General features: G+C 45.3%; 1 protein-coding gene across 5 annotated transcripts in view; it reads left to right on the top strand.

Annotated features, from left to right (window-relative positions):
• LOC144715202 (ARM repeat superfamily protein) overlaps positions 1-19,727 on the top strand; it is a 78,704-nt gene that overhangs the window by 414 nt on the left and 58,563 nt on the right. For 3 of the 5 annotated variants that reach the window (XR_013584549.1, XM_078590117.1, XM_078590113.1), the window contains exons 2-11: positions 1,536-1,628; positions 2,088-2,263; positions 2,348-2,615; positions 2,701-2,768; positions 2,858-2,927; positions 3,005-3,340; positions 5,748-5,827; positions 5,927-5,978; positions 6,172-6,325; positions 9,652-9,739. Coding sequence is in view for 4 of the 5 variants with exons in the window: in XM_078590117.1 (XP_078446243.1) it covers positions 1,536-1,628; positions 2,088-2,263; positions 2,348-2,615; positions 2,701-2,768; positions 2,858-2,927; positions 3,005-3,340; positions 5,748-5,827; positions 5,927-5,978; positions 6,172-6,325; positions 9,652-9,739 (1,385 nt within the window). In the remaining variant the exon portion in view is untranslated. Of the gene's footprint in view, positions 1-1,524; positions 1,629-2,087; positions 2,264-2,347; positions 2,616-2,700; positions 2,769-2,857; positions 2,928-3,004; positions 3,341-5,747; positions 5,828-5,926; positions 5,979-6,171; positions 6,326-9,651; positions 9,740-19,727 lie in introns of all 5 variants that reach the window. The other 2 variants (XM_078590114.1, XM_078590115.1) reach the window with 2 other exon arrangements.

Here is a 19,727-nt window from a genome sequence, read left to right as displayed (position 1 = left end):
AGTATTTTGTACATCATTTATGACGGATTTAACGTAGTATTTCTCGAATTTGGTTGAGTATTAATGAAGTATTAATGCCTAATTTTCTCCCAAGTTCATGAGTTTTACTCAGCCATGCTAGGAGACGGCGCTATATTTCGCTTCTGGGTAGACAAATGGGCACCATGCGGCCCCCTTTGTGATACATATCCGCGGTTATTTGTGCTCGCCCGAAATCCTGAGGCCGCAGCGGGCGAATGTTGGGACGACATTTGGAACCCGGTAATTGATGGCGCTTTGTCAGACCAACGGGTCGCTGAACTCATGGACATGCAGCAGGCCTTGCACCACATCCGAACATTTTTAGGAGCAAAGGACGGTTGGGTTTGGAATAATGCCCCCTTTTCAGTCAAGAAGTCTATACAAGGATCCGCCAAGGGAATGAGGACCAAACGACCATATTGACGTGCAGAGCTATATCGCGCCTAAAAGCCCCCCTAAAGGTAAAGATCTTCGGGTGGCTACTGTACCACAAGAGACTGGTGACTCGCGCCTTCCTGAAACAGTTTTACCCAGAGATACCGACGATTTGTATCTTTTGCATAGCGAGAAGAGGATTGTGACCATCTGTTCTTTGCATGCCCTTTTGCACGATCAACTTGGGCTACTCAAACACATCTGGGAATCAATACGACATCAGCTGAGGCCTTCTGGGAATCCATGCAAATAAATGGAAATAGACGAAAAGGGGAAAGGGGCCACGCACTGACGGTGCTCTGGGGAATATGGCTATATCGAAACGATGTGTTTTTCAGGGGGAGGCAGGCCTCACTGGACAGACTCACCCATGAGGTCGACAACCTCATTGCGGCATGGTTCCCGTGAGGGGGGAATAGAGAGAGGAGTGGTTAAGCATGTATCACACGGGCTCTAGGGCCCATGTACTTCTCGGGTGGTTACCGACTCGTCGGGTGACTGCCTTTTATTTGTGTCAAAAAAAAATTTAACGTAGTATTTTGTACATTATTTATGACAGATTTAACTTAGTTTTTCTCAGATTTGGTTGAGTATTAACGTAGTATTTTGTACATTATTCATGACATATTTAACGTAGTTTTTCTCGAATTTGGTTGAGTGTTACGTAGTTGATTTTATTTAACGTAGTATTTTGTACATTATTCATGACGGATTTAACGTAGTATTTCTTGGATTTGGTTGAGTATTAACATAGTATTTTGTAAATTATTCATGACGGATTTAACGTAGGATTTCTCGGAGTTGGTTATGTATTACGTAGTATTTTAACGTAGTATTTTGTACATTATTCTGGAGCAATGCATGATATCTTTGTTGTCTTTCTCGGATCAGTTCTTTCTGTTGGGCGCTTCGGAGTAGGTTTATTTACCAATTCAATTTATTCTGATTTTTATTAGAAATTGATTCTTATTTGTGTTTCTTTATTCTGGATTTTATCTATTTGGAATGGTTAAGTATTTTTTTTCTTTTGGAAAATATTTGGTTGAGTGTTTGACAAATTGGAGTTAGTTGTGCGTCAGGTCTTATCGGATGTAGTGTTCCTCGCGGAAGTGGGTTCGATTGCGACGGAATGTGATGGGGTGGGCCAGATTCTTCTTCAAATCTGCCGTCTGGTAATTTTTATGTTATTTCTTTCTTATTGGAATCATCTTTGTTCAATTTTCAGTCGATACTTGTTTTGTTTAAATGTCGTGTGGATATCGTTTGGCACGGGATTCTCAGGAAGAGAGTTCAGTGGCTGAGGCTTTTTACCAGTGGAATATTCAAGAGGTTCATTTGAGTCGGCTAAGATGACCAATCGATTTCTCAGATGTTTGTTGTTTTTTTTCCTAAACTATCGAGTAGTTAGATTGGTGGGAACGGAATTAGCCAAAGTAAAAAAACCTTGAAACTTAATTTTATCGAAGTGTTTTGAATCCATTTCCCTGAGAAATTTGAATACTTGCATAGAAAATTGATTTTACGGGTTAAGTTAGCGCATCTTTTCTTCTCATATTTTCTAATGTTTTGAATATTTCTTGAGCTAAACTTCAAAAAAATATTCTTGAGTTATTATTTCTTTTGCATTACAGATCCAAAGTATTAGCTGCAAGGCTCGCCTCCAAATAAGCACATCGTCTTGGATTACTGTGCTGGACTTTTTCGGAAAGATTATTGATTATTTCTGTGGAAAAACAAATAAGAGGATACAGTTCTCATCTACTTCTATCGGAGTGAAATGCTTAGTAGAGATAGTAGAGATTCTCAGGTTTTTGAATATTCTTTCCATCTTTCAGACAATTTAGTATTTCAATGAAATTCTTCCTTCGAAAATGACTTCTGAATCTTTTAGGTGCATTTCCATGGGAAATGGAGTCTATTGTTTATCTTCAGATTGTATTGAGTTGACAAATCTCCTTCTTCGTATCATTTTGTGCTCGTACCACGGGATTTTTTCTCAGCCATTTCAAGGGTCTTTCGAAAAATCTAAGATTGGACAAAATGATGGCAGCAATTGCAATTTGTGGAAGATGCACGCCGTTGCATTTTCTATTATTATTGATTTCCTCTCTAGAAATGATTCCTCGCTTTCAGCTGATATGTGCCAAAAGATTCTCGAGGTTTGCTTGCTTCTGCTCTTTTCCTCTTCATGCAAACTCTTGGGTATGTGTACAAGTTGAATAATCCTCGTCTTTTCTCTGCTAGGTTCTGAGGGAACTGTTAGACGCTATTGCAACAAGGAAGACACTGGTGGAGGGTTATGACATGTCTAGGTGTTTATTTCCACCTCTCATTTGCGTTTCTGAACATGGATCGAATGTTGTAAGACTAGATAGAATAACTTTATATTTATTTTATGCAGGTTTTATGCTACTCTTCTAGATTGTTTGCATTTGGTCCTTTCCAATCCAAAAGTATCTTCTTCGGAGCTTGTAATTCTTCAACGTTTTACCTCGATCTTATTGATACTTGATGAAATTTTCATCTAACTTCTTCGTTCTGGTGAAAGGTAGCAGGTTCTGCAGTGGCCTTAAAAATATTCCTGACATATGGTGTCAACTATGAAGATCCTTCTCTATTTTCTGGGGATAGCTGTTCCAAAGAGAGAAGTAGTTGCAATCCATGTCTGAAATCCAGGGCAATGGAAGAGAAAAATATACTGCATGCTAGATACATACCCCCACATCTACGCAAAACTGGGAACTTAGTTTCTCACACATCCGAAGTTTCCAAGTATGATAACACAACTTCGGATTCAGACCTGAGTGATGGTGATAGAACTGAGAGGAATAATGATAAATTTCGGTGCTCCAAGACTAGAATTTCTGCTCTGATATGCATACAGGTTGGTTTTCTTGACTTGGTTTATGAGTTTATTTTTGTGATAACTGTAAGGTTATGTAGAGTTCTCACTATCTTTCTTTCCGTTTCTTTTTTAGTGCCCTTCTAGAATTTATTATTTTGCATAAGTCCTGAATTGTGTTTAAATGGATTTATACTTGTAAACCGCCTCCGAAGTTGCATTTAAATGGAAAAAATGTTGAATCAACTGTCATCCTTCTGGGAAACCCTGCTTTGGAGCATGAGGCCATAGATAATATTAGGATCGAGGCATGACATTGTATGAAAGACTGATACTACCCTGCTTGGGTATACCAATGTAAATGTAATTCTCCAAATACATCCTCCAATAAACCCTGGTTTACTTTGTCTCTAGAGAGGGAGAGCTGAAAGTTGACCGGTTGATGAATGAGGAAGAGCTAGTGAGAGCGGTGGAAAGAACATTGCCTTTGAGAGAAGAGGAACAGATGATGTCCTTGAAAGGAAGGAAATCTGCAAGAGGACAGGGGGAGAGGGCCATGGCCAGAAAGAATATGGCAGAAGAAGGGAGACGTGGAACCCACGATTCAATTGCGCGAAGCTGCCTCCAGTCTTTCCCCTGGACATTAAGTAATCAAACCGTAGGGGGTCTTGGAAGGGGCCTTCATACTTGGCGCCTCTCATAGATCTGGCTGGCTATCATATCAGAGACAACTGAAGCAAGGCTATAAAACAAGTGATTCATCATTGATCACAGAATCATTAGATGGTCATACTGGGCAACGTCAACTAGAACATTGGGTTGCACAGAATCAGTAGGTGTTCCCAAAGTAGCATGATGCAGCTAACCATGGCCCGTCAGATAAAAATAGACTGCGTGCTACATACATTTGTTTAATATGGTAATGAATTAAATAATGAAAAATATTTCATCTTGGCTGAATGATATGGTTTCTTCTTTTTTTCTTCTCCTTCCAAAGAAATTGACGATCTCTTTCTTGATGTTACTGAGATCAGTTCTTTCTGCAATCCCAATTGTCTATCTCTTGATCTTTAAGATGTCCATGGGGGAAGGAAAACATTTGGAGGGATGAATGAGACTGTTCTTTTGTGGAGGAGCTGGATCTGAGGCTCACAAGGGGATGTCTTTGGTCTCCTGGGACCTAGTATGTAGACCCGTGAAACAGGGAGAGTTGGGGATTCTCCACCTACAATCCATGAATTTGACTTTGTTGACCAAATGGGTGGAAAGAAGTGCAAGAGCAGAGGAGGATCTGGCATTGAATGTCCTGAAAAAACAGGTATGACTTGGAGCTTGTTTTGAAGAGGCGCTTGGCTAGATTTGGAGGGGAGCCTCCATTATGCCGTGGTATGAGACACTTATTCCCCTGCTTCTGGGAGTTTGTTGACACCATACTTTGAGTTAGTTTTATTTTCTGATTTTGGACAGAAAATTGGCCACACAAAGGTGTTCCAAAGGATTTTTTCCCTTGCGCGGAACCCGCAGACCATAGTCAGTGAATGCTGGATGGAGCACGGAACACAATCTTGGTAGGGCCCTTGTCAGAGCCTCGGGTTCAAGAACTGCTGGGTATACAACAGGCACTCATACATCTCAGCCCTTCGAGCGAGTCACGAGATGGCTGGGAGCAGTGTGGCACATCATTTCTGGTAAGGGATGCATATAGGAAGATCAGAGGGGCAGTTGCAGAAGACTCAACGATCAGCACTGCATGCGCCTTGTGGTGGAAACAGAAAGTCCCTCTCAAAATGAAGATCTTCAGTGGGCTGTTGAGGCGGTATCTACTGGTGACACCAGTCTTTTGAAAAGACTGCTCCTGATGGCCTCCGCAGAATGCCCAATGTGCACAAGGGACAACAAAGACTGTTCTCACCTCTTCTTCACATGTCAATTTGTCCAGGGAGTATGGACATCGCTGCAGATCTTAGGGGTGGATATCTCTTCCAATGAGGTCTTCTGGGATTCTGTCAGGGATGTCCGTTACAGGGGCAAGCTGGAATAGGGGAGGCTTCTCGTGGTGCTATGGGCGATCTGGCTGCACCACAATGAGGTGGTGTTTAGGGGGAGGACAGTCTCAATGGATAGTGTCATTCATGACGTGGAGACGCCAATGTCCCACTGGTTTGGAGGGGGAGGGAGGGAGGTCGAGTTTGGTCATTATATGTATGGATTCTTTATATATTTTATAAGCATCACCGATCTCAGGTGGTCTTCCTTATTTTCGAATTTTTCTTTACTGTAAGCATATGGGGAGAATCACTGATCTTGGATGATATTTTCCCCCTTTTTAAAAAAACACACACAATTGTTGAGTTATTTTAAGGATCCTACTCCATTTTGTTTGTAATTTATGTTGTTGCTATCTTTTTTTTTTGAAGTTTGTAATCGGTAATGCATTTCTTATTTTCAGGATATTTGTCGATCAAATCCAAGTTCACTTACTTCTTTTTGTGGAATGCTATTGCCTATCAATGATGTGCTTCAGCCAAGGCAAATTTTTTCATGACATTATTTTAAAATCTGCAGTCGTTTACATATTCTGTCACCTTAGATTGTGATTTATTTCTTTTAACCTCTCATTCTGTGCAGGAAACGGCAAGTGACATTAATGTCTTGTTTACTATTTGATCCTGTATTAAAGGTATCATCTCTATATTCAGTCTTATTTTCCCATTTTTGATTCTGTGACCATGGTTCTCTTTCACATGTAATGAAAGAAAAACTTTCAGGATTGTGTTATCATCTTCAATTGAAATGATTTAACTCAAAGGCTATGAACTCTTTTGCTTTCCTCCATTTGGGACACTGAGGTTTGAATTATTATTTGCTGTCAGGCCCGGAATACAGCTGCATCAACTTTATCCACTATATTGGAGTTAAATTTTTCAGTTTTCCTGCAAGTAGCAGAATACAAAGAAACTTCAAAATGTGGATCATTTACTTCACTCTCCAGTTCGCTTGGGCTAGTTTTGTTGCAAATACATAGAGGTGAAACAGCCTATATACATTTTGCTCGCCTGTTCTTATGCCCTTTTGTATCCCTTTTTAATATTTTTATGAATGAATTGTCTACTGTACTTTTACTATTCTGTTTAAGTGGATTCCAAACCATTCATATCTACCTAAGGACAATCTGTCTTTATTGACCAATTCTTCTCAATTCAGGAGCATGTCAATGTAAACTTCAAATTTTTTTCCTTGATGTAAGAAACCATGGGGCGTGCATGTTCAGAAGAATTACATTTTGAGTGATGGAAAAAGTTTCAGCTTCTGGTGGCTAAACATTGGAGGCCGATGATAATGATTTTGTTGTGCCTTTCTCAATTATTATTTATTCTTTCCTGATATGCTGGTTGTGCCATGTTCGTCTACTTGGTCACTCTAATAATCTTGGGCTGAATTCGGTTTATCGTGTGATTTATTGTTTCTCGATTTTGTTTCAGTGGTACATAGTACAGCTGTCTTCTGGCCCAAACCTGTAGACTTATAAGTTCTTCTAAAGAACTTCTCAGAAAAGGAAGGCCAAGGGTTCAAGAGGGACTCATGCCACTCAATATGGCACCACACGGCAGCCTATAAACAAAAGGGAACCGAGAAGTGAAAGAATCAAGATTTAAATCCCCAAGAAGTGTCAGTATCAGGCGGTCGTCTCTTTTTAAAAAAAAGGTATAAAGCAGTCGTCGAGGCAGCTGAGGAATAGATTGGTGAGAGGAGCTTCTGCCACCAGAAGGAGAGAATTAGCTACACTTCTGTCCACTATCTTCTACCCTATCCTTCTATTCCTCTCTCTGCAACTGTTCCTCTCTGCAGAGGACAGAATCCATGAGAAACCCTTGTGGAGTATTCCTCATTGCTCAATGTATTATTATAAACTCTTGATCAAGAATTGTTCATTGTGATCGTTGGATCTACTCATATATTGTTAATTTATCCTGGTATTGCGGGGTCACTATTAATCTGGTCTCAATGTATTGTCTTCGACAGAAATCCTATCATTATTTGAGATTTGGAGGCGAAGGAAAATAATATTTTGCTTGCTCAGAGGCAGATGTTGGAGCGCCTGGCACAAGTTCTTCGCCGATGAACTGACATGAACTCCAAGATCCAAAGGAAGGCTCCCGCTGTGCCCAACCCGGACAAAAAACTAGATGTGCAGTTCCTTCACGCTCATCTCTTTGTAGATAATGCATGATGAGCACAATATTTCCAGAAATGATTCTTACCTGTATTCAACGGCAGTCACGCTCACGGCTGAGTTAAACTAGCAGTACAATAACCGACTCTCAACAAGCTGTATGCCTCACCTCTCCCACCCAGACATCACCACTGCCAACAACACTTATATCCCCAGAGACATTGAATCATTCTGCCAGAAAGCGGATACCGGGTTCACTGGTGCCTAGTTTCAGCAAAGTAAAGAAAAGGTGTTGTCTCTGGTTGAATCGCTGATCTCAGGTGATCTTCCTTAATTTTTTCAAAAAAAAGAAAAAGAGAAAGGGTCATCAGCCCAAGGAAGTTTCACGTCTCTTTGTATTTCTATTTGCTTATGCTCTGTATTGAATGTACCCATTAGGGCTCAAGTAATAAGGACACTCTGCTTTTGTTTCCTCTATTGTGCCTGACGTAAGTGGTCGGCCATGTGTATCCTTTTTACATGGGGTCTCCCACTTGTATCAGGCAAGATGACATAATTACTCTTTCTGTCCTATCCGGATTTTATCTGGGGCCACAGGCAGGGTTTATGCTACCACTGCAATGAAAGGTACCTAAAGGACAATGTTAAAAGATGGGGCTATGTTAAGATACTGAAGTAATCTTAACGATTCCAAGGCGCTGGAAATAGAGATCCCGATCAGATTCCAAGGGATCGGTTAAGGAGCGATCTCAGAATTTGAATGCAAATAATACAGAGTCGAGATTCAACGTAGCACGATAAACTTGCAAACAAGAGTTTTGAGATAGTAGAATGAAGAACAAGAGGGATCGAAGATTGATAGACTATCCTTGGAGTGTCTTGGAGACTGGCAGCCGGATCGGACGACGTCAGCTCCGGCGGAGAGGATCTCCTGCCGCGCGATCTCGAAGCTCAACAAATTCTCAATGCCCTTCATGATGCCGCGCATTCTTTATATATAGACTCCTTCCTCCTGCTCTTTTCCCGCGCGTTATTCAAATCTTCCCACGTGTCGGATCAATCCGCATGTGTGGAAATAGCCATTCGCCTCTTCTTGGTTTGGTAAGTTCTCATTAGAGGCTTATCAATAATCTCTTCCTGATTCGGGAGGAAGACAATGAGGAAGAGCTACAATCCATTGAGGAAGATCTCATGCCAACCGATGACGGTCCTCATACAGAAGGATTCCGATTTGCGGTAAGAATGGGACTGCATGCCAATGGGTCTATGCATTTCTGGGAAGCCATTATGGGACACAGAGTTATAATTCTCCTTGATAGTGGGGCCTCACATAATTTGATGCACCCGAGGTGGGTTCAGAAACTCCTGTTAAATAAAACAAGAAAGCCTTATACCTCTAATCGACATCATGTAATGGGTATTTAAACCCTGGATTTTGTTTCTGTAAATGAGCCACATGTTATTAGTGGCCCATATAGCTACTTTTATATCCTTTTAACTGCTGTGTGGGCAACGTTTTTAAGTGGCCCACGTGATAGTGTATCAAGTGACTTATTCTCAGAATAAGTCACCTAAGTGAGTAGGGCCCACAGACTGTTTTTAACCAGTCTGAATGAATGAAAAATTATTATTTTTGGCCTATTCAAACCCTAGCAGCCAGAGTTCTTCCTACGGTGAACAGGTGAGTAGCATTCAAGGGAGATCAAAGGAGCATTCAAGGGAGATTCAACTTGTTTTGTCTAACACATGACAATAGACTTGGCTCATAATGAGTTTAAGTGAATTAGTTCATTAGTTCATCAGTGCCCCAATTTAATCCCTTAAATAGACAAGGTGGGCCTATTATAAATACCATGCCTACGGGTGCAACAAAGTAAATAGAAACATGTGTCCAAGGAAAAAAAGAAAATTACAATAAGTGTTGTGTGCAGAGTGTTGCCTCTGGGACTTGAACCTCTGACCTGGCTCTTATATAACTCTTTGATAAAAGCTATAGCTATGGCAAGGGTGCTAATTTTCCTCTGTAAGCATGGCCTTGTGCTTAAACATAAGCTAATGCACAGAGTTAAAAGTATGTAGCGTATAATAAAAACATATTGGTATTAATACTTGTATTTATTTTTAGTAATATCAATTTTTTGTTGTCGTCACGTTTGTTCTTGGTTCCTTTACTCTGCAGGCATTCTACACTTGATAAAACATGAAGCTAATGGAGGGCTTCTGGCATCAGTGTTCAAAATTCTTTCTCTAATGATTTCTGCTACTCCGTATGGTTTCAGCTACACGACACTTCTTGTTTAATTCTTTATGATTCTGTGTACTTTCACTGTTTGACATAAGAAAAAATATTGAGATGTTTTTTAATTAATAAACTAGTGTTGTCTGTCTTTGTGATGATCTTTGTGTGGTTCATTTCTCCTTTTCCTTCCTAAGGATTTCCTTGCAGGGCTGACGGCCAAGAAATAAATGTGAGAAATAAGAAAATAACTTGCGTAGGATTTTATCAGGAGTTGTGGCTCCTTATGTTAGGTATATTGTTTCTGAAAAAAAGAGAGAAAGATAACCCAAGGTCAGTGATCCTCTGATGTGGTATATATATATATATATATGCTCAATAAATACAGACGAGACCTGAAGGCCTCTAATACTCTCCCATAATTGACATATTGTCCCGAGGAGAGATCGAGTCAAGAAAACTCAAATGAAAACCAACGAGCGCTTAAACATTCATTCCACGAAACATGTCCAGTCGCAGATAGAGTGTAGAGACGAGAAAACAAAGGGAAAGAAAGGATAGAATGGGAAGAACTCTAGAAAGAGACGCTCCCCTCTGGTCGCGGCCCTGTCCTGCTTCCAGCCATCAGTTGCTGTTGCAACTGCCCTGCGACAACTCCGAAAATGCCAATGCCCCGGGGTTTCCTACTTGCAGCTATTTAAGCTGCATTGGCACATGAGAGGCCCCCTTTGCACGTGCTCTTCACGCCAGCGTTCTTCTTTTCTTTCTTTGATATTTCTTGGAGAAGTAACGACTTGTATCAATACTCTCCCCATGCTGAAGAACCTTGTCCGTCAGTGCGTGGCCCCTTTCCCCTTTTCGTCTATTTCCATTTATTTGCATGGATTCCCAGAAGGCCTCAGCTGATGTCGTATTGATTCCCAGATGTGTTTGAGTAGCCCAAGTTGATCGTGCAAAAGGGCATGCAAAGAACAGATGGTCACAATCCTCTTCTCGTTGCGTGCAAAAGATACAAATCGTCGGTATCTCTGGGTAAAACTGTTTCAGGAAGGCGCGAGTCACCAGTCTCTTGTGGTACAGTAGCCACCCGAAGATCTTTACCTTTAGGGGGGCTTTTAGGCGCGATATAGCTCGGCACGTCAATATGGTCGTTTGGTCCTCATTCCCTTGGCGGATCCTTGTATAGACTTCTTGACTGAAAAGGGGGCATTATTCCAAACCCAACCGTCCTTTGCTCCTAAAAATGTTCGGATGTGGTGCAAGGCCTGCTGCATGTCCATGAGTTCAGCGACCCGTTGGTCTGACAAAGCGCCATCAATTACCGGGTTCCAAATGTCGTCCCAACATTCGCCCGCTGCGGCCTCAGGATTTCGGGCGAGCACAAATAACCGCGGATATGTATCACAAAGGGGGCCGCATGGTGCCCATTTGTCTACCCAGAAGCGAAATATAGCGCCGTCTCCTAGCATGGCTGAGTAAAACTCATGAACTTGGGAGAAAATTAGGCGAAGGTCTTGCCAGAAGGGTGACGCCCCTCTGATTCAAACCCCGACCATATCTATCCCGCAACATCTAGATGACGAGGTCCTCACTGGGTTGCATGAGCCTTGTCACCCATTTAGTTAGTAATGCCGTGTTCAGACTTGATAAGTGCAAGACTCCTAGCCCTCCTTGACTGGTGGGTTTGCAGACTGTGTCCCATGACACCAATGCCAAATGTCGCTTGTGGTCTGATTCTGTGCCTTTCCAAAAGAATCGTCTCATCAGGCTTCTAATCTTTGACTAATGTTAACTGGCATTTTGAAAGTGGAGAGATAGAAGATGGGGATCGCTGACAGTACTGACTTCAGTAGAACCAACTGGCCCCCCTAGACGGAATCTTGGCATTCCAACCTTCCAGACGTCTTTCAACTTTCTCTATCACCAGTTGCCAGTCTGCTTTCGACAACCTACCATTGGTCAATGGCAAGCCCAAATATCGCATAGGAAGACTGCTGGTTGGTGTACCTAGCGCCCGTGCGCACTGCGTCTCCTCCTCTTGAGATAGCCACCATTTTTATAGAAGGCCGAGGAAGAAGCAAAAAATCATTCCACAGTACTCGACTTTTCTGTCACTGATCCGAGTTTGGGCTGTGGCCTCCACTTTTCTGTCACCTCGTTTTTGAAACCGGCCTCCTGGAGCCACGATTTGTCTACCTTGAAGTATGTCGGCCTCTTGATCAACTCATTTGCAGTCCACACAATGGGTGTGTGCTCCGAAATCGGCCACGGAAGTGACTGCACGTCTGCTAATGGGAATCTTTCCATGAGCTCAATTGAGCATAAAAATCTGTCCAAGCGTGACATCCTGTTTTGGCCTGACGTGCTTCGCCATTTATAAATGCAATGTGTGGGCCCCATTTCTTGAAGTGATGACTCCTAAATAAAGGCTCAGAAGGCTTCCGAATCAACATCTCTCCCTCCAGCTTCATTTGACTGATCTCTTGCTTCTAGTGTCACATTAAAGTCCTCACCTAACAACATGGCGCACCCCTGGAATGTGTTTGCAAGGTTGACAAGCTCCCTCCATAGCTCAATTTTCCGTTGGACATTGACAGGACCATATACCGAGGCTATGACCAGCTCGAAATTGTCTTGTAAGCGCTTTAGCTTCGCTGCTACAGTAAATTGCCCCTTCCACATGGCCACTTTTGAAAACCGTGTTTCATTCCATGCTATCACCACTCCTCCAGATCGCCCAACTGCATCTACCGCTAGGAACCCCTCAAGGAAGCCTCTTCCCACTATGTTCCAGTCCCTTGGTTTGCAGCTTTCCAACATGGTTTCTTGTAAGCATACCACTTATGCCCCCCATTCTCGCAGGTAGCCCCCCACCACCCTTCGTCTACCTTCATCTCAAAGGCCTCGAACGTTCCATGAAATGCATCTCATGATGAACTATCTTTGGCCCCTGTCTCAATCGGTGTCAACCTTAGACCCATGGTTGACGCTATTCTTTTAGCTCGAGGATTAGTAATACTGTCCGCTTCGCTAACTTTACTCTACTTCCTCACTATTGGTCTCGTTCATGATCTCCTTACCTTTCCCTCGTGTCTCTGTTGACTCCGTCGTCACTCGTTTTGTTTTAGTGTTGTTCCTTGACATGCCCTCCGCTGCTAGCATCATACGTCCACTTTTACCGGCTTTGACCCACACCACTAGCCCCTTTTCATGGCGGATGCCAAGCTTCTTACATTTGTAAACGAGATGTTCCTCGCCTATTCTGCTTGTTTGTGATCGTCGGCCTTCCATTATATCACTTCTCTTGGTAACCAGCTCCCTTGCCGCAGTGCCTAGAGTCTGGAGTAACGTGTCTGGACTTGCTTGGCCTCCCTCTACTCTAGCTGCCGGTCCGTTGCTTTCAGTTGACGCCAGGAATAATCTCACGAATTCATCTCCCTCCCTTCCTTCATCGGGTTGTGGCCCCCTTGAAGTTGGTGCATCTGCATACGGGTGTCCTTGGCTTGTGATCTTTGGGTCAACATCGTCACATACTCCCCCATCTGGCGGGGTCTCCTTCGTTTCTACTGTGATGTCCGGCTGGCTTCCACTTGAGGCTGCCACAACTTACTTTGAACTTCCTATTGATGTTTTTTTTACCACAATCTCCTCCTCCTGATCTCTTGCATCAATCTCCGGTTGTCTACTAGCTGACGGCGGTGCTGGCGGTGGTATTGTGACAAGCAAAATTTCAAAGGTGCCATCCGGGCCCCAAAAGTTGAGTACAGGTGGGAGCGTGGTTGCGTGGGGCCCCTCTACCTCTAGCAACACTTTGTTGGGGTCGCCTGACTTCAAACCGTCAGAGATGATATTTTTTAGAGAGCCTAAAGGTTTGACCATAGCCTCCAATGCCTCTTCCACCCTGTATCCCATGGGAATGCCTCTGGCTTCGATGACATGTGAATGAACAGGTCCCCTTGCCGTTCCGTCTCTTGGGTGGACCTTGCGCCACTTCAGCTGAGCGCCTCCTTCCACTTCCTACTCCCATCCAATCACTGCAATATATTCTGTCACTGAGGCACCCCGGATGAAGAAATCCCCGTTCTCAAGAGACCAGACCTCTGCATTGACCAAGGTTGGGAATTTTGCAAGAAGTCCCCGTCGTACCTCTATCACTGTCGGAGTTCCCTGTGTGGCTTCCCCCACAAGACAGCCCATGTGGGCAATTTGTTGGGACGACATATCCCTGGCCGGCGCAAGCTGATTACCCTCTGGTTTGTGTGCCACCGGGCCTTCTTTCCCTGGGTTGATGAGCGTCGCTGTGTCCACTTCCCGTGAACCTCCAGGACAGTCGAATTGTCGGTGTCCTGTCCCATGCATCTTTGGCATACCAACGTGCCTCGGCACTCTCTTGCTCTGTGTCCGTGCTTCAGACATCTATAGCAGCAGCCTTCTCTTTCTCCCCATTTTAGTGGCCTAGGTCTGTATGAGTTGGCTCGCTTTGGGCCAGCCCTCACCCAGCCCTCCGTCTCCTCCCCTAACCTTTCATGATCCTCGCCGGCATCCTCCGCATCTACGAGTATGTGGGTTTTCAAACCCTCTCTTATCTGCTGCTCCTCCTGTCTAGCCGTCAAGCTGCAAATATGCCCCACCCCTTCGCTTGGTGCTCGTCTCCCACCTTCCTGTGTCACGCCATGATGCATGGCGTCCTGTAAGCGGGCCCTCTGTCCCCACGGCTCGACTTGTGTTGTTGGCATATTGAGCATTCATTAACATAAGCTTTAATCTGCTGTTTCATACCCTCCCAAAAGATTTGTTGATAAATACGATTGTATGTACGTTGCAATCCCCCATGACCCCCAATGGCCGAGTCATGAAATTCATTAAGGATCTTCAGAATGATACTGTAAGATGTGGGCAACACAATGTGTCGTTTGTAGCATAATAAACCTTGATGGATTGTAAAATTTGGGTAAGAGACGGGTCTAGGATGATGGAAGCTTTGATTTTTTGTAACTTGGGGTCACCTTCAATTTCTTTGTCAATGATGTTTCTATCGAGCCAGTGAATAGTAGATAGGGAATTACAACTCCCAGTTGCATCGTCTAACACTGACCGCGACAGGGCATCTGCTACCACGTTCTTTTTCCCTGATTTGTAATGAATTTCAAAATTAAATCCAACAAGCTTGACTAACCACTTGTGGTAATGTATTGGTATCTCTTTTTGGTTGGACAGAAAACGAACGCTGAATTGATCAGTATATATAAGAAACTTCTGAAACATGAGATAATGTTTCCATTGTTGGACAGCCCATACCACTGCGATTTACTCCCATTCATAAGCTGATTTGAACTTCTTATGAATGGATAGCATTCGACTGAAATAGGCTATTGGATGAGCCGCTTGGATCTGTACTGCCCCTACGGCTTGCCCTGAAGCATCTGTCTCAATGGAAAAAGGTAGAGAAAAATCAGGTAATTGGAGTATAGGGGTAGTTGATAAAGCGTGTTTAAGAGCCTGGAAAGCTTCTTCCGCTTCAGAAGTTCACTTAAAAAAATTCTTCTTGAGTAATGCGGTTAAGGGTTGGGCCATAGACGCATACCCAGCTTCAAATCTGCGATAATATCCTGTTAACCCCAGAAACGTCCGGAGTTGCTTGATATTCATAGGTGATTTCCACTGCAATATAACTTCAATCTTTGCCGGATCTGTTGCTACTCCTGCTGCTGAAATGTGGTGCCCCAAATAATGGATAGATGCTCTACCGAATTGACACTTCTCTGGGTTCACATGACGATCATGAGCTTGCAATAATTTGAAAACCGTCTGTAAGTGGCCTTCGTGTTGGGAAGTGTCCCGACTATAAATCAAAATGCCATAAAAAAATACTTATACAAAATGCCGAAGATGTGGTTTGAAGATGTTGTTCATGAGAGATCGAAACGTGGCCGGAGCGTTAGATAACCCGAACGGCATCACATTGAACTCATAGTGCCCCTGATGTGTTTTAAAAGCCGACTTATGAATGTCTCTTTGATGCATCCTGACTTGGTAGTAGCCCGAGCAGAGGTCTAATTTGGAAAAAACTGACATGCCGTATAACTCTTCTAATAGTTCGTCTACAATGGGGATAGGAAACCGGTTCGGAACGCTCAACTTGTTGATGGCACGAAAATCAATGCACAATCTATGACCCCCATCGTTTTTCTTGACTCGCAAAGCTGGGCTCGAGAAACAATTATTAGATGCTCGTATAATATTCATTTCCAATAATTCCTGTGTGAGGTCCTCTAGAATATTTTTATGAGCATGTGAATATCTGTAGGGTCGAATATTCACCGGTTGAGAGCCTGGTATGAGATGGATCTGATGGTCACATGCTCTAGTTGGAGGGAGCCCTAGAGGTTTTGAAAATACCATGGGAAAATGTTGCTTTATCTGAGATAGATAAGATGTAGAAGCGAGAGCGTCTACCTCTGTGGTGATTGCTGGATGACGCCTATTGAGCCAATCCGTTTTCTCGATGGAGTTCATACAATTTTCATGCCCCTGGTCATTTTCAAAGGAGGAATAACGATACCCGTTGAATTCTGGGTCGGCTTGAATGGTAATGACTTCATCATTTTGTACTATCTTCAACATCAAATGGTTGTAATTACTATGAAACCACCCCAAGGTTCTCAACCACGGAATTCCCAGAATGACTTCAACGTTTCCTAGTGGTAATGGCATAAGATTCTGTTCAAATGAAAATCCCTGAAGACTTATTGAGACATTGATGCACAAGCCTGTCGTGCGCCTGTAAGACCCATCTGCCAACATAATCTGGACAATGTGATAAGGCCTAATGGGTATCCCGGCACTTCGAGCAAACTAGGACAAATAAAGTTACTTGTGGCGCCTCCATCAATCAACACCCTTGCTCTGTGTAGGTGAACAACTCCCCATAATTGAAAAGACCCATGGGTACCAGCCGATGGAGTTTTCATACTTACTTCTATCGTCATAAGGGCCCCACCGTACACAGGGTTGTCATCTAATTGCATAAAATCTCCTTGGGTTAGTGGATGTGTCTCTTCCTCTTCTTCTTCTTGAAGCATATTGTTGGGGAAGAGAAGAAGGAGATAATGACATAGCTTGAACAGAGTACATGTAAGGGTATATGTACCCTAAGAGGGAGAGAGGATAATAGGGCTAATGGGCTTATAGAATAGGGCCCATTAGCCCATGAGGGATAGTCTATCACTAACACCCCCCCGCAAGCGAAGTATGGATATCTTCCATACTGAGCTTGGAAACGGCACGTTGAAGAAGAGGGCGGGAGAGTCCCTTGGTAAGGACGTCCGCTGCCTGGTCGGCGGATGCAACAAAGTCCAGGTCAAAGATCCCTTCGTCAACTCGCTCCTTGAAGAAGTAGCGGTTGCGCTCCATGTGCTTGATGCGGCCCTATTGTCCAGGGTTCTTGGCCAACACGATCGTCGACTTGTTGTCGCAGAAGAAGTGAATCGGGCCAGCATACTCCACGCGAAGATCGTGAAGGATGCCGTAGATCCACTGGCCCTCTGAGGCCCCATCGGCGAGTGCGCGGTACTCGGCTTCGGCACTAGAGCGGGAGACTTTGTCCTGCTTGCTACTTTTCCAGCTGACGAGACTGCCAAAGACAAACGTGCAGTAGCCCGTGGTAGACCGATGATCCACAACGGAGCCGGCAAAGTCAGCATCAGTGTAGACTTTCACTGTCCGGTCAGTGCTGCGAGGGAAGAGCAGGCCCTTTCCGGGGCAGCCCTTCAGGTACGCAAGGACCCGGTGGGCGGCCTGATGGTGAATCTCCCGTGGGGAGTGCATAAACTGACTGAGCAGGTTGACAGCGAAGGCGATGTCGGGCCGAGTGTGCGTCAAGTAGAGGAGCTTCCCCACCAGCTGCTGATACCGGTGGGAATTCGTCAGCGGCGAATCCTCCCCTTTGCCCAACTTCACGTTGGGATCAATGGGAGTGCTCACCGGCGCACAATCGGTCATCCCTGTCAGTGCCAGTAAGTCGACAGCGTATTTCTGCTGCGAGACGAAGATCCCACGGGGGGAGTAGGCCACCTCAAGACCAAGGAAGTAGCAAAGAAGGCCGAGGGCCTTGATCTCAAACTCCTTAGCCAAGGCAGTGCTGAGGCGGACAGCTTCGGCAGCATCAGATCCCGTGATAAGGATGTCGTCGACGTACACGGCAAGAATGGAGACACCGGTCGGGCGGTGACGGAAGAAGAGAGAGGCATCTCCATTGCTCTAAGTGTACCCTTCGGTCTTCAGAACAGAGGAAAACCTCCCAAACCACATGCGCGGGGACTGCTTGAGTCCATAAAGGGACTTCCGCAGTCGGCACACGTGACCGGGGGGGCCGAGTGAGTAGCCTGGGGGCTGCTGCATGTACACCTCCTCCGTCAAGTCGCCGTGCAAGAAGGCGTTCTTGACGTCGAACTGGCGGATGGCCCAGTGGAAGTGCGCTGCAAGCGCCAGAATAAGCCGGACAGTCTCCATCTTCGCCACGGGAGAGAACGTCTCGAAGTAGTCCACGCCATAGGACTGAGTGAACCCCCGAGCCACAAGTCGAGACTTGAGGCGTTCAAGAGTACCGTCCGCATGATGCTTCTTGGCATGAATCCACTTGCAGTCCACTACCCTCTTGCCCGGAGGTAGTGGAACGACGTCCCACGTATGGTTCTTGAGGAGAGACTGCATCTCCTCGTCCATCGCCGCTTTCCAATGGGGAGAAGCGATAGCATCGGCTAAGCGGCGAGGAACGGGATCCGACTCGATGCGGGTGAGGAACAACCGGTAGGTAGAACTCAGCCGGTCAAAGGAGAGGTAATGAGAGAGAGGGTAGAGGGGGGCCGTAGTGCACTGACGGACCCCTTTCCGTAGAGCAATAGGCCACCCCAACTGATCGTCACCATCGACAGGAGGAGCGGAAGCAATGGGGGACTCCCCGGGAGGAGCAGTAGAAGACACACCGGGAGTCGGAGGAGACTCACCGGAGGGCGAGGGTAGACCAGGAGCGGGGGGTGACGAGGGTTGGTCACCGAGAGAGGAGGGTGACGCACCGGGGGTTGACAAGGATGGGGGGACGGAAGGAGGAATGGAGACCAAGGGGAGAGGGAGAGCTGCCGAAGGGGGAAGGGCAGGTAACGAAGAAGAGGTAGAGGATATGTCCAAGGACCCCGCAGGAGGAAGTGAGGAAGAGGAATCAAGGGGAGAAAGATCCGGAAGTGAGGAGGGTGGAGTGGGAGTGGTGGACTCCACGATCGGACTTGGCCCCAAGGGGGGGGCCGAGGGAGCCTCATCCAGCGGAAGGCGTGATGAGGTAGAGTAGTCCCCAAAATAAAGTTCATGCTCGGCAAAGGTGACGTTTGCCGAGATGAAGAACCGCCGAGAAGGCGGATGATAGCACCGGTACCCTTTTTGTAGGGAAGAGTAACCCACAAACACACACCGGAGTGCGCGGGCATCAAACTTCGTGCGTGTGGGAGAAGTATCATGGACGTAGGCGGTGCAGCCGAAGATACGAGGCAAGAGTCCCGTCCGCAAAGAAGCATTCGGGAATGCCACAGTCATCCGGTCCAAGGGGCTGGAGAACTCCAGGAGTGGGGTGGGGATACGGTTAACGAGGTGAGTACTCGTCAAAACCGCCTCTCCCCAATAACGCCCCGGCGCCTTGGAGTCCAACAGCAATGTCCGCGCCGTCGAGGTAACATAGCCGATGCGACGTTCAGCCATGCCATTCTGCTCGGGCGTGGCCACACAAAAGGACTCGTGGAGGATGCCCCGGTCGGCAAAGGAGGCGAGGTCAGCGTTGAAGAAGTCCCGGGCATTGTCGGAACGAAAACGCTGGATGCCTCGACCAAACTGTGTCTGTACCATGGCTCAAAAGTGTCGAACATTCTGCGCAACCTCCGACTTCGCAGTCAGGAGGTAGACCCACGTATAGCGGGTAGCTTCGTCCACAAAGAGTAGAAAGTAGCGGTGCCCTTTCAGACTGATCTGCGGGG

The sequence above is a fragment of the Wolffia australiana genome, chromosome 18 (genome assembly GCF_029677425.1).
Source record: "Wolffia australiana isolate 7733 chromosome 18, ASM2967742v1".
NCBI lineage: Eukaryota > Viridiplantae > Streptophyta > Magnoliopsida > Alismatales > Araceae > Wolffia > Wolffia australiana.
Note: the sequence above shows the minus strand (reverse complement) of the source record. Positions and strands in the feature narration are given on the sequence as shown.